The sequence below is a fragment of the Topomyia yanbarensis genome, chromosome 3, assembly GCF_030247195.1.
Source record: "Topomyia yanbarensis strain Yona2022 chromosome 3, ASM3024719v1, whole genome shotgun sequence".
Classification (NCBI taxonomy): Eukaryota; Metazoa; Arthropoda; class Insecta; order Diptera; family Culicidae; genus Topomyia; species Topomyia yanbarensis.
This window is the reverse complement of record NC_080672.1, coordinates 111,607,089-111,620,273: the sequence shown is the minus strand read 5'-3', so window position 1 is coordinate 111,620,273 and position 13,185 is coordinate 111,607,089. Positions and strand designations below refer to the sequence as shown.

Sequence of the window (13,185 nt, the reverse complement as noted above, 5' to 3'; positions counted from 1 at the left end):
AAATTTGCCACAATGACGTTGACCCCAAGGCGATGGTAAGATAATTTTTCATAGGATGACAGACTAGTTGACACGACGTTACACGCTCTAAACTTGCGCCAAATAGTTTGTATGTATGTATGAATGTAAGCCCGTATGTATGCCTTTTTTTACAATGGAGAAGACCTTTATGTCCTAGCCCAGTACACGTGCTATTGGTAGGGTCCAATCTACCACACGGGGTGCACTGGGGGCGTGTCGGACTCGAATGGTGACCAACCATTAATACCGACTAAACTCCATTGGGCTCCGCCATCATTCCTCCCAGGAACTACCTCTCGGTATTACTTCTGGGGGGATGGCTGTACTAAATGTACTCATTCACTCTCACTCACGCGTTCATACATCCTGTATGTACTTGGGTGCTCTCTCAATCGCACTTTGATTCACTCTTAAACACTCCCACATGAGGCTGACTTTTGTGCTCACCTTTTTCGTTCCTTGCGAGGCTGACTTGTGTGCTCACCTTACTCATTCCTTGCTAGGCTTACTTTTGTGCTCGCCCCACCCATACCATGTGAGGCTGACTTGGGTGCTCACCCTATCACCTGATTCACTCTCGATCGTGCCACTCTATTGTACCTCTGTCACTCCCCCTGGCATCCCATGTGGGACATTTTTCTTAGGCCCCACTTCTGACATACCATGCGAGGCTGACTTGTGTGCTCACCCTTTTCATTCCTTGCTAGGCTGACTTTTGTGCTAGCCTCTACCATACCTGTGAGGCTGACTTTTATGCTCACCCTTAACATGCCGTGTGAGACTGACTTGGATGCTCACCCTTTCACTCCTCTGCCACGCCATGAGGCATCGATAGCTAAGTTCCAACATACTACGCTACGACCCTCCCGTCTTGGCATGAGGCAGTCCACTTATACGCCTATACACTCACTCTTCTGTCTTGCTTCGGGGTGGCTGGGTTTACCCCTTACGCGGTTGCCATTCGCTGCGCCAAACCTGCCTCGGCATGAACAGACCATTCACTCCCAGTCCAGTGTATGCCTGTACGCATGGATGTGTATAGGACCAATGTATCCCTGAGCACCATGGAAGAACAGCCTCTGAGCCGCCAAAGCGCTCATGGGAAGCCGGTTGCGCGGTCGTAGGTGTGACCATAAAACACTGCACACAATGTCAAGTGCAACGGAGAGACGGTAGGTGTACAGTTAATGCACATAGGTTGCAGAAATAGGTTGTTGAGAGAGCCCGATTGCACACTGATAAATATCAATAACAAATAACATACGTGCGTCAAAGCTCTTGAAAAATGATACAATCATTAGATAGACAAGAAAAAAATATATGAACCAAAAGGTCTGTGTCTCAAGAAGGGAAAGACAAATCAGAATTTATATTTTTTTATATTAATTAAGTAGTTTTAGACGATGCAAAACATTGATATATCGAAAATTCTGAACTTGTGTTAGATCTACATCTTTTTCATAGAGGAACACAGAATTGTGTCAGATTTTACAAAGTAGCGGATCCCGGGCAGAAGAAAATAACTGCGGAATACTAAATTTAGGTATCAATACCAACGACTGTTCACCACAATATGGTATTAATGAGCTCTACATAAGAGGTAAAATACCAAAAAAAAAAATAACACAGACATGTTCTACAAATAACTATTTTATAAAGAAACGAGTTATTATAATACCTGAATAATTATAAAACATTTTTCAACCTTCCAATAATAAAATTCACCTTGTGGAGGTATTCAATAAGGTATTGGTTTGGTATTTGTAAAAATAACTGGAATACATAAATAATACTAAAATAAAGTATTATACCTCATTGAGGTATTAAGCAGGTATTGAAAAATGTTTCTTCAATACATGCTGAATAGCTCAATGAGGTATAATAATCAATTAATACTAAGTTTTGGTATGAATACCAAAAAATAGTATGCTCGGTTTATTGCCCAGTTATTTTCTCCTGGTCGGGAAGGGTGCCAGAAATTACTCGTTAAATGATAAGTATGTTATGGATGTTCCCGTTTTTGTGATACTATACTTTGCTTTTCTTTCATTTTCGATATATTAGTGTAACTTGTAAATGAAACCTGGTTTTAGAATTGAATATGCTTTATTACAGTGTAATCCACGTCGCCTACTTGCTCACTAAAATTTGTGATGATACATTTACACAAGTGCTTGATGTTTAATACGAATACAATTCGGTTAGAAGTATGGCTTCCCCATCTCTCTGTCTACATTATATATTTGAAAATCGTCACTTTTTAACAGTTCAAAGAGCTTTTTTACACAGACTTAGAATTTTTTTTTCATCTGACCAGTGTGAGGAAATCGTTCATATCGCTTTTAAATGGTAACAAGCTCGCTGAACTGTCATTATTTCCTGTGATGTCATCATCGTGCAATGTTTCATTCGAATACTTTAAAATGATTTGATAATAAATCACTGCTCGCTTATACTGTTTGGCCTTAATTTACAAAAAAAAAGATCACGTTTTCTTGAAAAATTATAGGTTAATAAACCTTAATCGCCACAATCGCTACAACACTCACATCGGGACACATTCCGTTGATTATCGCTAATCTCAAAAAAAACACCTTTCAATTTTACTTTTTACAATACTTTAAAATGATTTGATAATAAATCACCGCTCTCTTATACTGATTGGCCTTAATTTACACAAGAAATAATCGGTTACGTTGTTTTGAAAAATTATAAAATTATGAACCTAAACGCCTCAATCGCTACAGTATTCACATCCGTACACATTTCGCTAATTAACTCTAACCTCAAAAATATACCGGGCGATTTATGTTCTAGTTTGTTCAGTCCGAATACCTTGAAATTGCTAACCTCCCTACTGGTGTCCTTCAGCAGTACTGCGTTCAGTACAACCAGGTTCATCTTCTCCACCCCCAGCGTTTGCCGCTGATCTGCTTTCAGTACAACCTGAATCATCTTCTCCATACGCAGGGGTTTCCAAAGTTTTGCTTTCAGTACAACCTGGTTCGTCTTCTCCATTCCCAGGGTTTTCCGCAGTTTTACTTTCAGTACAACCTGGTTCGTCTTTTTCATATCCAGACTTTTCCGTAGTTCTGCTTTCAGTACAACCAGGATCATCTTCGCCATACGCAGGGTATTCCGCTGGTTTGCTTTCAGTATAACCAGGTTCATCTTCTCCATTCCCAGGGTTTTCTGCAGTTTTGCTTTCAGTACAACCTGATTTGTCTTCGCCATATCCAGACTTTTCCGCAGTTCTGCTTTCAGTACAATCAGGACCATCTTCTCCATACGCAGGGTTTTCCGCAGTTTTGCTTTCAGTAAAAACAGGTTCGCTTCCTCCATACTCAGATTTTACCGCAGTTCTGCCTTCACTACAACCAGGTTCGTCTTCTCCATTCCGAGGATTTTCAACAGTTCTGCCTTCAGTACAACCAGCTATAACTTCTCCATTTGTTAGTGCTGAGATCAAATCGCTAATTGATGCATGTGTAGGGGTATAAGAATCTTCTATTTTTGAGCTGGTCGTGATACTGCCAGTCTCCTGGTTAACTAATCCGTGTGGGTTGAGAACAGGCTTCACTATTTTTCGTTTGGATCGTCGGTTCTGGAACCAGACTCTCACCTATATGTTTGAAAGTAAATGTTTCAGCAAACCGCACTTGTTAGGAACCGCCATCTCTACTTACCTGCTCTTCTTTCAACTTTAAACTAGCGGCGATCTTCCTTCGTTCCGCCTTGTGAACGTATTGTCTAACATCAAATTCTCGTTTCAGCCCCAACAGCTGTTCCGAGGTAAAGGAAGTTCGTCCCCGAAGCGATTTTAAGCTACCGTCACCAGCATCAGTTCCTTTTCCGTCAATAGATTGACCAGATTCTCTCTCGTCGTTCGAGCAAGGCCCTGCGGGAGGCTTGGACTCGCCAATATCTGCAATCGAAATAACCAATTGTATAGAAGTTTGCTTCGTTATTTATGGATAATTTTTGAATTACCCAAATTTGAGCTAGTCGCCGTTTTGCCACTCCCCCGATTGGATGCTCCGCGAGGAGGAAGACCAGCCTGCACTCTTTTCCATTTGGCCCGTCGGTTCTGGAACCAGATTTTCACCTGCATATTTGAAAGGAAATATTTCAGCAAATCGCACTAGTTAGGAACCGCCAACTCCGCTTACCTGCGCTTCACTCAACTTTAAAATAGTAGCGATCTGACCTCGTTCTGCAAGACCAAAGTATTTTTTGTCCTTAAACAGCCGTTCGAGCCCCAGTAGCTGTTCCGAGGTAAATATAACTCGTTTATGAAGCGATTTTGAGTTACTGTCACCGGCATCAGCAACATTACCGTCGGCAGATTGTGTGTGGTTAGATTTTGAGTGGTCAGATTCTCTCTCGTCGTCCAAACAGGGCTTTGGGGCAGACTCGGCTAAATCTGTAATTGATAGAACCAATCGTATAGAAGTTAGTGATTTGTAAACATTTGATTTGCAGGACCTTTCCCATCTTGTTTACTTAAAAATAATTTATATTTTCTATGGTGGCGCTTTCTTTTATATTATTTACCTAAGTTAATTAGAGTCGCTTAAGTTTCTCATTGCCGCAAATTGCTGTATAATTTCGTTAAAGTTAATTTTTAATTGCGTAAAGTAGTTTTAAAACAACATATCTCAAAATGATCATAGTTACGTAATAAAGCTGTGAAACAATCTTCACAAAGTACGAACCAAATGGTTTGTGCCTTTAAAGGTTGAGGTGGATTTAAAATTTTATACGAACTTTAAAGTGTACTTTTTAAGTATTTTTTCGAACTTTTGGTCGATTGGGTAAAGCGGTAAAGGGTACCATAGAAGGGTTTCCTGGGGTACATTCGTACATGAATTCTCTGTTCGCAAAACTGATTGTAATATACTACAAATGAGAATAAGAAAAATAATTCCATTGACCACAATTTTGTCGAAGACTGTAAACCAATCCACCTGCATTAGGAGAAATAGTTATAGTGATGTCTGAAATGGGAGCAATTTTTTTCTTGCCACTCTACCTAGTACATTTCATCTTCTGTTTGTTTTAATAACTTTAATACCAAATATATTGTCGTCGGATTCGGTTTTTTTGCTGTTAATGCAACAGTATGATCACCAAAAAACAAGCCGACAGGGTGCTGCGGTACTCGCAAATTGAAAAGTCAAGGGGCTGTGTGGTATATGCTCGGGATCCTTATACTACCAATGATCGCATATTTGTCCCATTTTCTATGGGATTTCCTATTTTTATGAGACTGATTTGCCATCATGAGCAGTATATCCACAAATACGTTCCAGTGTTAGTATTTTATTTGTGAATTTCAATGGAAAACTGACAACAGGGGAATCAAATCTGTCCCACGGGAACCTGCACCGCAATGACCGTTGCGGGATCAAATCAATGTTTGGCCCAGTATTGGTACAAGGCAAATTATCGAAAGATAAAAAAAACGTAGTAGACATAGCTTGAATACAGACGTCAGTTTTCTTCGCCGCGCGCGAATTTTTCAAAAAATAGATTTAATTGAGGAGTTTGGGAAAGCCGCAGTTGGTTTTATCAACACTAATTCCACAGGGGATTGAAATATTCCGAAGACGAAGAGATCAGCGTTATACGGTTAAGGGGTGCTGACTGGGCGTCCACAGTGCCGATTGCTGCTAAATTACCGATGAAAGGGGGGAGACGATTCGAAAGGTGCAAAGTGTTGGTGACGGGCGGGAGGGGACTTGGAAGAGGAGTAACGTGAAGTAAAATTGGTCAACGAATGCTGATTTCGTTTTTAAATCAGAGTTGCTCTACTGCCCATAAACGCATAAGAGTCCCATGTGGATTTTTGTCGGAAATGAGTTATCCGTTGGATTGTATTCTGTATCACCACTGAATCACACTGCACAAATAAGATTACTGGGTTTGGTCAGAAAATATAAAAAAAAAATACCAAAACATAGTTGTCCCATCCATTTGGCTCAATGGATGGGACAATCTTGAACAGCGTTTTTCTCGGCTTGCTGTTTTTCAACATGGGACTCTTATGCTGTTATGGGCAGTCTAGGTTCGCTCGGAGCTGTCACTTTTATATGGAAACTGTAAACATTAGAGCGAACCTAGGGCGACTCGATTCTAAAACCGAAAACAGCAGAAGTTAATTGCATGACAGAATTTCATGCATGTAGTGTGAAGGAACCAAAAAAAGAGACAAGTTGATTTCGTTTAGTTTTTGGAGCAAAGATATTTCCACAGCGCCTAGAGCTCGATTCTTATTCTCTTAGCTAGGAAAATACAAGTTAGTTGTGGAGAAGGTAGATGCAAATGTATATTGGCGATTTTGTGCGGTCTTTAAGTGAAGTGAAAATACAGGAGCGATTCCAGATTTAAGTAAAGTAGTAAGAAACAAATGGAGTCACCCAATATGTTAAATATTTATATAAATTTAAATGACACTATTATTAAATCATCATAGGAAGAGAGGAGGGACCGTCTGAGCATCCTTTGAAACGTATTGGATGGGGAGAGTGGGAATGCCATCTCCCTATCATAAAAATGCGTGGAAAATGAGCGGGCTCAACTCCCCACCCATTGCGACATCTCTCTATACAGGGTGTTTGGTTCATGGCTAAGAACCTCTCGAGGAATGATTGATTGTTATATTTGGAGAAAAAAATTGTTCTACACATACCATGAAATCTCAACCGTTACTAAGTTACTGAAGTTTTTGTGTTGAAAACTTAGTTGTCTTAAAATAGCTCTAACTCAAAAAATATACTTTGAATTTCAAATCTTTTAGATCCATTGGATAGGTGAGAAAATTTTCCACAGAAAAATGTCCTCAAATGTTTCAGCTAATGAGGTTAAGTAATCTTTTCACAGTAATTTATTTAAATTTTAACAATTTTGATCGATTTTTCATTCACTTCGCGAAAATCTTAATAGTTAACATCACTATTTTAATAATTCAAATTGTTAGTCTTGAAAAGTCGTATAATTTGTTCTTGGACATGATATACTTATCTTGTCTTGGTTTCATGTGTTTGGGTTATTGAACTTGGATATGTTTATCTCATATTCACTAATACTAGCTCCTATTGAAAAAGTATGGCACTTATTGTACCTTTTCTTATTTTTATTCGAAAGCCAGGAAAATTTTGCAGAGAAAAATGTATTAATACCTTTCAGTTCAGTGAATTTAGTATTCTTTTAGAAGTTAATTAGTTTAAAGTTAGTGTTATTAGCATTTTCGTTATTTATTAAAATAGTAAATAACAAACTTCACCATTTTTATCATGGAATTAATGCATCTCAGCAAGTTCTACAATTCTTACTTTGACTCCATTCAATTATCTCTTTTAGTTTCGAAGCAAAATCATTTTTATCTTCTCGTTTCATATGCAAAAACAACGATTTCGAACCCACTGCATTTGTGATAAGGCAATGCTGTGTTAACTATTAAATTGCAGCGAAATGAAAAGCGATAGCGATAAAGTGTCAAATAACAAGTTATAGATAATATTAAGGGGCACCAAATGAACAATAGAGACGATAAATTTAGTTAAATAATAATTAGAATAATTACAAAAATCACCAAAAAACGCAAATTTTGAGTTATTTTACTAGTAAAAAGTCGTGTAGTACACTTAACTAAAAGATATCTGTCCATACATCGAAAGGAAATTTTCTCAGGTTTCCAACGAAGCCCTGATAATAGCGATATAGAGCACATTTTTAGATTAGAGTCATTTAAGAACTTGCAAGTGGATTACAGGAAAAGTTTAGAAGTAAAATTACAAGGAAACGAGAAGAGATGACGATAATTTACAAGGCAACGAGAAGAGACGACGATAAATTTAGTTAAATAATATGTTACATAACATAGTTAAATAATAATTTTGAGTTATATTACTAGTAAAAAGTCATGTAGTACACTTAACTAAAAGATATCTGTACATACATCGAAAGGAAATTTTCTCAGGTTTCCAATGAAGCCCTGATAATAGCGATATAAAGCATATCTTTAGATTAGAGTCATTTTAGAACTTGCAAGTGAATTACAGGAAAAGTTTAGAAGTCAAATTACAAGGAAACGAGAAGAGATAGAAATATTTTGTTGAAGAACAAATTATGAATCGTCCTCAAACCCAACTTTTGGATAATAGATATTGCTATAATCATAATTCATTATTTTGAGAAAATTACAAAAACCTAATCAAAAACACTAACTTTTAACTACTTTACAACTAAAAGGTAATTAAAACTAATTATCTGAAAGATATGAGAACATTATTCAATAGAAAATTTTCTCACGTTTCTAATGGCACTAAAAAATTTAAAATGTGAGGTATACTTTTTGAGTTAGAGGTGTTTTAAGATAAACAAGTTTTTTACACAAAAAGTTCAATAATTCTGTAACGGTTGAGATTCGATGGTATGTGTAGAACGATTTTTTGCTCCAAATATGACAGTAACTCACCCCTCGAGAGATTCTTACTCATGAACCAAACACCCTGTATGATGGTTTGCTTCATAACTTGAAATAGGATTTTATCATTGGAAGGTGAATCTTTTAAATGCCCGTGGAATGGCGCGTGTCTGACTGTATATAACGGGTATGTGAAGCATGAACAATTTATTTAAGAGAGGCCGTCCATTGCTACTGTTGTTTCCCTGCTACAATGAGTGGTAGACCCAGGCACGTAGCCAGAGGGGGGGCTAGGGGGCTAAAGCCCCTCCCGAAATTTTTCAAAAATAAATTTAATAAATAAATAAAAAATTTCTTGCTCATTTGGTTTGAACAAATCATTGAGAAAAACTTGAAGAAGGCTATTTCTAACCACCAAAGGCAATGATCACGAAATTCAGTGTGCTTTATGTTTTTGCTCGAGCCAGTGCGAAGCGAACGACAATGAACGACTATAATTGTTGCTGTAGTAATCTGTCGAGATCAGTGAGTAGCAAAAGCAAAAAGTGGTGCTCCAGCCAAATACGGTGATTATAAAATTATTGTTGATTCGCATAGGACCGACCATCCATAATGTGGAACATTTCCTGAAGGTGTAAATGGAGGTTAGACTTTCGGAAGCCGCCTTTATCGGGTTTTACCATGGCAGGCATTTAGCGCTCAACAAATTAGCCCAAACGAAACCATTCATTTCGAACAACTTGTGTGTGACAATGCTATAATTAAGATCCTCCTATATACGGACGATGAGAAAATCAATGTTGCGCTACAAGATCGGATACCGCTTACTCGCAGAATAATGTCACATTTGGGAGAAATGGAATCCATTAGGAAGGGCAATTATTGAGGGCGAGAAGCAAGGAAGAAATTAGATATTCGCGAACAAAAATACAGCAACTACAATAATGACACGGAAATGTACAATAGCGAGATAGAAATGAACAACTCCTCTCCAAGACATAGTTGGTGAAGAAAAAAATATTTCCTGGCCTCGTAAACAGGTTTCCACATGCAATGGCTAAGCTCTTGCACGAGATCTGCCGGACAAGCATTTAAAGTCATTTTTAATGTTTACATACGGAAATATATAAAAGACCCACGACCCCGTTTGTTAATTTTAAATGATAAGTTTTTGAATTGCACACAATTCTGAATTTTTGTATTAGGTCAGTGCACACTGTGCACTCTGTACTCTGTATTTTGCTACACATAAAGTATTTCAATTTGTCTAAGAACGATTCAGCTGAGCAGACAGTTTTTGTTTCACGCCATTTTAACGCAATAACATTAATTTCATTCTCACGAGGAATTCGTTCCGTACTAATACACTGTTAATCCGTAAATCCGTGATATCTGCAACAAACTTGTAAAAGAAAATTCTTTTAAAAGTGGACGGATCAAAAAGTGCTAAAACAACAGGCAATCACGAAGAGCGACTAAAATGTTGGGACTGATTGAATCTATAAGCCAATAAGTTGGGATAAGTGTTTCGATTTCATGTCTTCAGTATGTGACAGCCTTTCGTTCTGTTTTTGCTCGTCATGGAATAAAATGAGAGAAAAAATGTAAGATAAATAAGAGAGAAAGGCAAAAATATGCCAAAGTCCAAAAAAGTCAATTTTCGTCAAAATTCTTTTTTCGAGATTTCATCAAATTTCAACGTTTCATGCATTTTAAAGTCATTTGACATCAAAAATGCAAATGAGATTTTGAAATTTTCCCCTGAGATTGTTTCATTTCAGTTTATATGGGAATTTGCTGTGTGGTCGCACTCTTCAACCTGTAACTCCGGAACCGGAAGTCCAACCAATAAAAAAATTTAATAGTAGCCGATGGGAAGTTTGTGCAAATCGGTTCAGCCATCTCTGATAAACAGAGGTCACATTTTTTTCCACATACACACGTACATTTTCCGATTTCAACGAACTGAGTCCCTCTGGGCCGGGATTAGGTTGACGATTTTTAGAGTGATTGCATAACCTTTCTATATGAGAAAGGCAAAACATGTGTTTTTCTCAGGATTGTTATGATTACAACATGATCTGTATTATTTAAATTGAGAATTTCATAAAGTTGAGTTAACGCAAACTTCGGATGAAGTCACAGAACCAGTAATAGTAGCAAGACGCCTGATCATGAAAATAGGAGTTGAACCTATTTTCCGCATCTACAAATCGCTTGCCTTATCAGAAGATTTGAAGCATATTTCGACAGTCACTTTGTTTGGACATTCTTTGCAGCGGTAAACTTGGATTTCACACTGATATATTCCTACCCTTGGAGACAACCTTGACGTTGGTTTCGTTCGCTTGATTAGCAAATGCGTGTAAAGTTTCGTGAGACGGGTTTTTAGATATTTTTCTACTCATTCCAACTTAGAGTCTTCTACACCTTGTAAAGGTGTAGTCTAGAATGCATAGCATTTTCAAATACTTTGAACTCTTGAATATTCATTTTTGTAACTAGAGAAATTTCTAATTTGTAAATTAATAATAATCAAATTTAATTCGTCGATGGACTATAGCCATTCTTGTAACAGAAAACATATTTTTAGGGTTTTGTAGTGTCTATTGTCTTAGTTTCGGAATTGTTTTCACTAAGAACTTTTTACAATTACGTTCAGTTTCCCTTGACTATCTCAACTCATCAGAATTAATACATTTATGCAATAATTTTTAAGCCCCTCCCGAAACAAAATCCTGGCTACGGGCCTGGGTAGACCATATCATCATATCATCATCATCATCAAGATAAAATGTCGAAAGACTAAGATCGATATTTGATATTGAACTTTTTTGAAAAAGCGTCATTAAATTAATTCGTTTTTGCATTTAAACTACGAGTTAAAACGTGTTTTAACGCTATCGTGATGACATTTTTCTTGTTGCCAATTATTATAACATGTTTTAACTCTGTAATGTGAACGTAGTATAATACTACGTTCACACTACGAGTTAAAACATGTTTTAACGCTATCTTGATGACATTTTTCTTGTTGCTAATTATTATAACATGTTTTAACTCTGTAGTGTAAACGTAGTATAAGGTTCTATATTCCATATCATTACATAGACAATCAACTCTTCAACGACGACATACAAAGTTTCATGAAAAATTCATTTTGCACACTTAATTTTTTCTGCCGAATCTCAGCTTTTTTCGCATCCTTCGCCGGAATCTCAACTGCTGATATCTCAGCAAACAACTTTTTAACTGAGATCTCAGTAAAAGTGACGTTTGATAGTCTCGGAAAATATTTAACCGAAAATCTGCAAGCAGATCTCACTTTATTGAGACATCAGTTTTTAAATTTGCTGACTACACAGCTGTTGAGAAATTGCCGAGCCGAATTGAGTGTGTGGCGTTGAATAACTACAACTTTTCCTTTTTGGTTTTTTTTTTGTCTAAGTTACGTTTTACGTTTCATAATGTTTATGTACTATACCACAAATCGCATAATTATCGATCAATCGTCATACAGCTCATGCTATAAAGAAGTTAAATCTCAATCAAATATACAAATTAATCATTTTTTGTTGCATTTTATATGTCTTATAAAAGCAATGTATAGAATTAACCCAACCTGTCAAGATATTTTCTGAGGTACCAAGTCTTATATACCAATCAACTCAGCTCAACGATTTGGGACAATCTTCCTTAAAATGTTGTAGAAAAAAATAGAAGAACCAAAAATTGCACTTTTTACTTTGTATGGCTTTGCCGCCCTTATAATCTAAAATTTGTTCAAACTAACTCACCTGAAAAAATTTAATACAATTCCAAAGCACTTCCACATGCATAAACTTGAAATTTTAACCAAAATCGGCCCATTTTTCAAAAAATCAAAAGTCGCCAACAGTAGAGAGCGTTTGAGTAGATTCACTCCGAAGAAAAAAGGATGATACCCCCCAATGTCGGAGTGTATCACACCAGAAGAGCGACCGTTGAATCTGGGTTTCCAATCAGAACCGAGGTATATCCAAATAATTCTCGAATATTTATTTTTGGCAGTTCGGCTAGTACAGCTTACAAAGACATAGAAAATTTATTTGCAATTTACTTCGAGCGAATAAAGTCTTCCACAAAAACTCTTTTAAACAGTACTAATGAACTGGCAACAAAGTGAGGTTAACTGTATCAGCAAAGAATCTAATACAAAATTATACAACGCAAAACTATGTTATTAGACAATCGCAGAATAAATTCGATAGCTCTCACCCAATTACAGAGGAACTTTTCTCACGATAATCTTGTTTGTAAGCAGCCTGGAGTAAGGAGCCTTTTAAGGTACAGAATTCCTGGCTTCTTCCACTTTCTGTAAACATGCCTGGCCAGGAATCGATTTCATTCCGCACACGCACATATTTTGTACAAATATTTTCTTAGACACTTACATTGAAAAATCAATTATCGATGCACGAAAAATGCAAGAATTTTTAAGAGCACCAAAACATACACTAAGGCAAAACGCATAGCGAATTTTTTTTTATTTCGATTATAGAGGTTTTAACCTTAAGGTCATTCGCCTCTTCGGGTTAGAAAAATCTCTTATGAAAAATTTCTAACCCTATGTGCGGGGTCGGGACTCGAGCCCAGGTGCGCTGCGTACAAGACAATCGATTTACCAACTACGCTACGCCCACCCCTGCATAGCGAAATTCATAAGATTTATCTTATGATGAATAGAAAAGTAACAA

The 13,185-nt window shown here is 37.1% G+C and overlaps 1 protein-coding gene across 2 annotated transcripts in view; it reads right to left on the bottom strand.

Moving 5' to 3' along the window:
• Positions 1-2,108: 2,108 nt before the first annotated feature.
• LOC131693098 (lysine-specific demethylase 4C-like) overlaps positions 2,109-13,185 on the bottom strand; it is a 59,127-nt gene continuing 48,050 nt past the window's right edge. For both annotated transcript variants that reach the window (XM_058980642.1, XM_058980640.1), the window contains exons 6-9: positions 4,191-4,444; positions 4,012-4,126; positions 3,708-3,946; positions 2,109-3,643 (exon numbers count right to left, since the gene is read on the bottom strand). In XM_058980642.1, the coding sequence (XP_058836625.1) occupies positions 2,876-3,643; positions 3,708-3,946; positions 4,012-4,126; positions 4,191-4,444 (1,376 nt within the window). In that variant the 3' untranslated portion in view covers positions 2,109-2,875. The remainder of the gene's footprint in view (positions 3,644-3,707; positions 3,947-4,011; positions 4,127-4,190; positions 4,445-13,185) is intronic.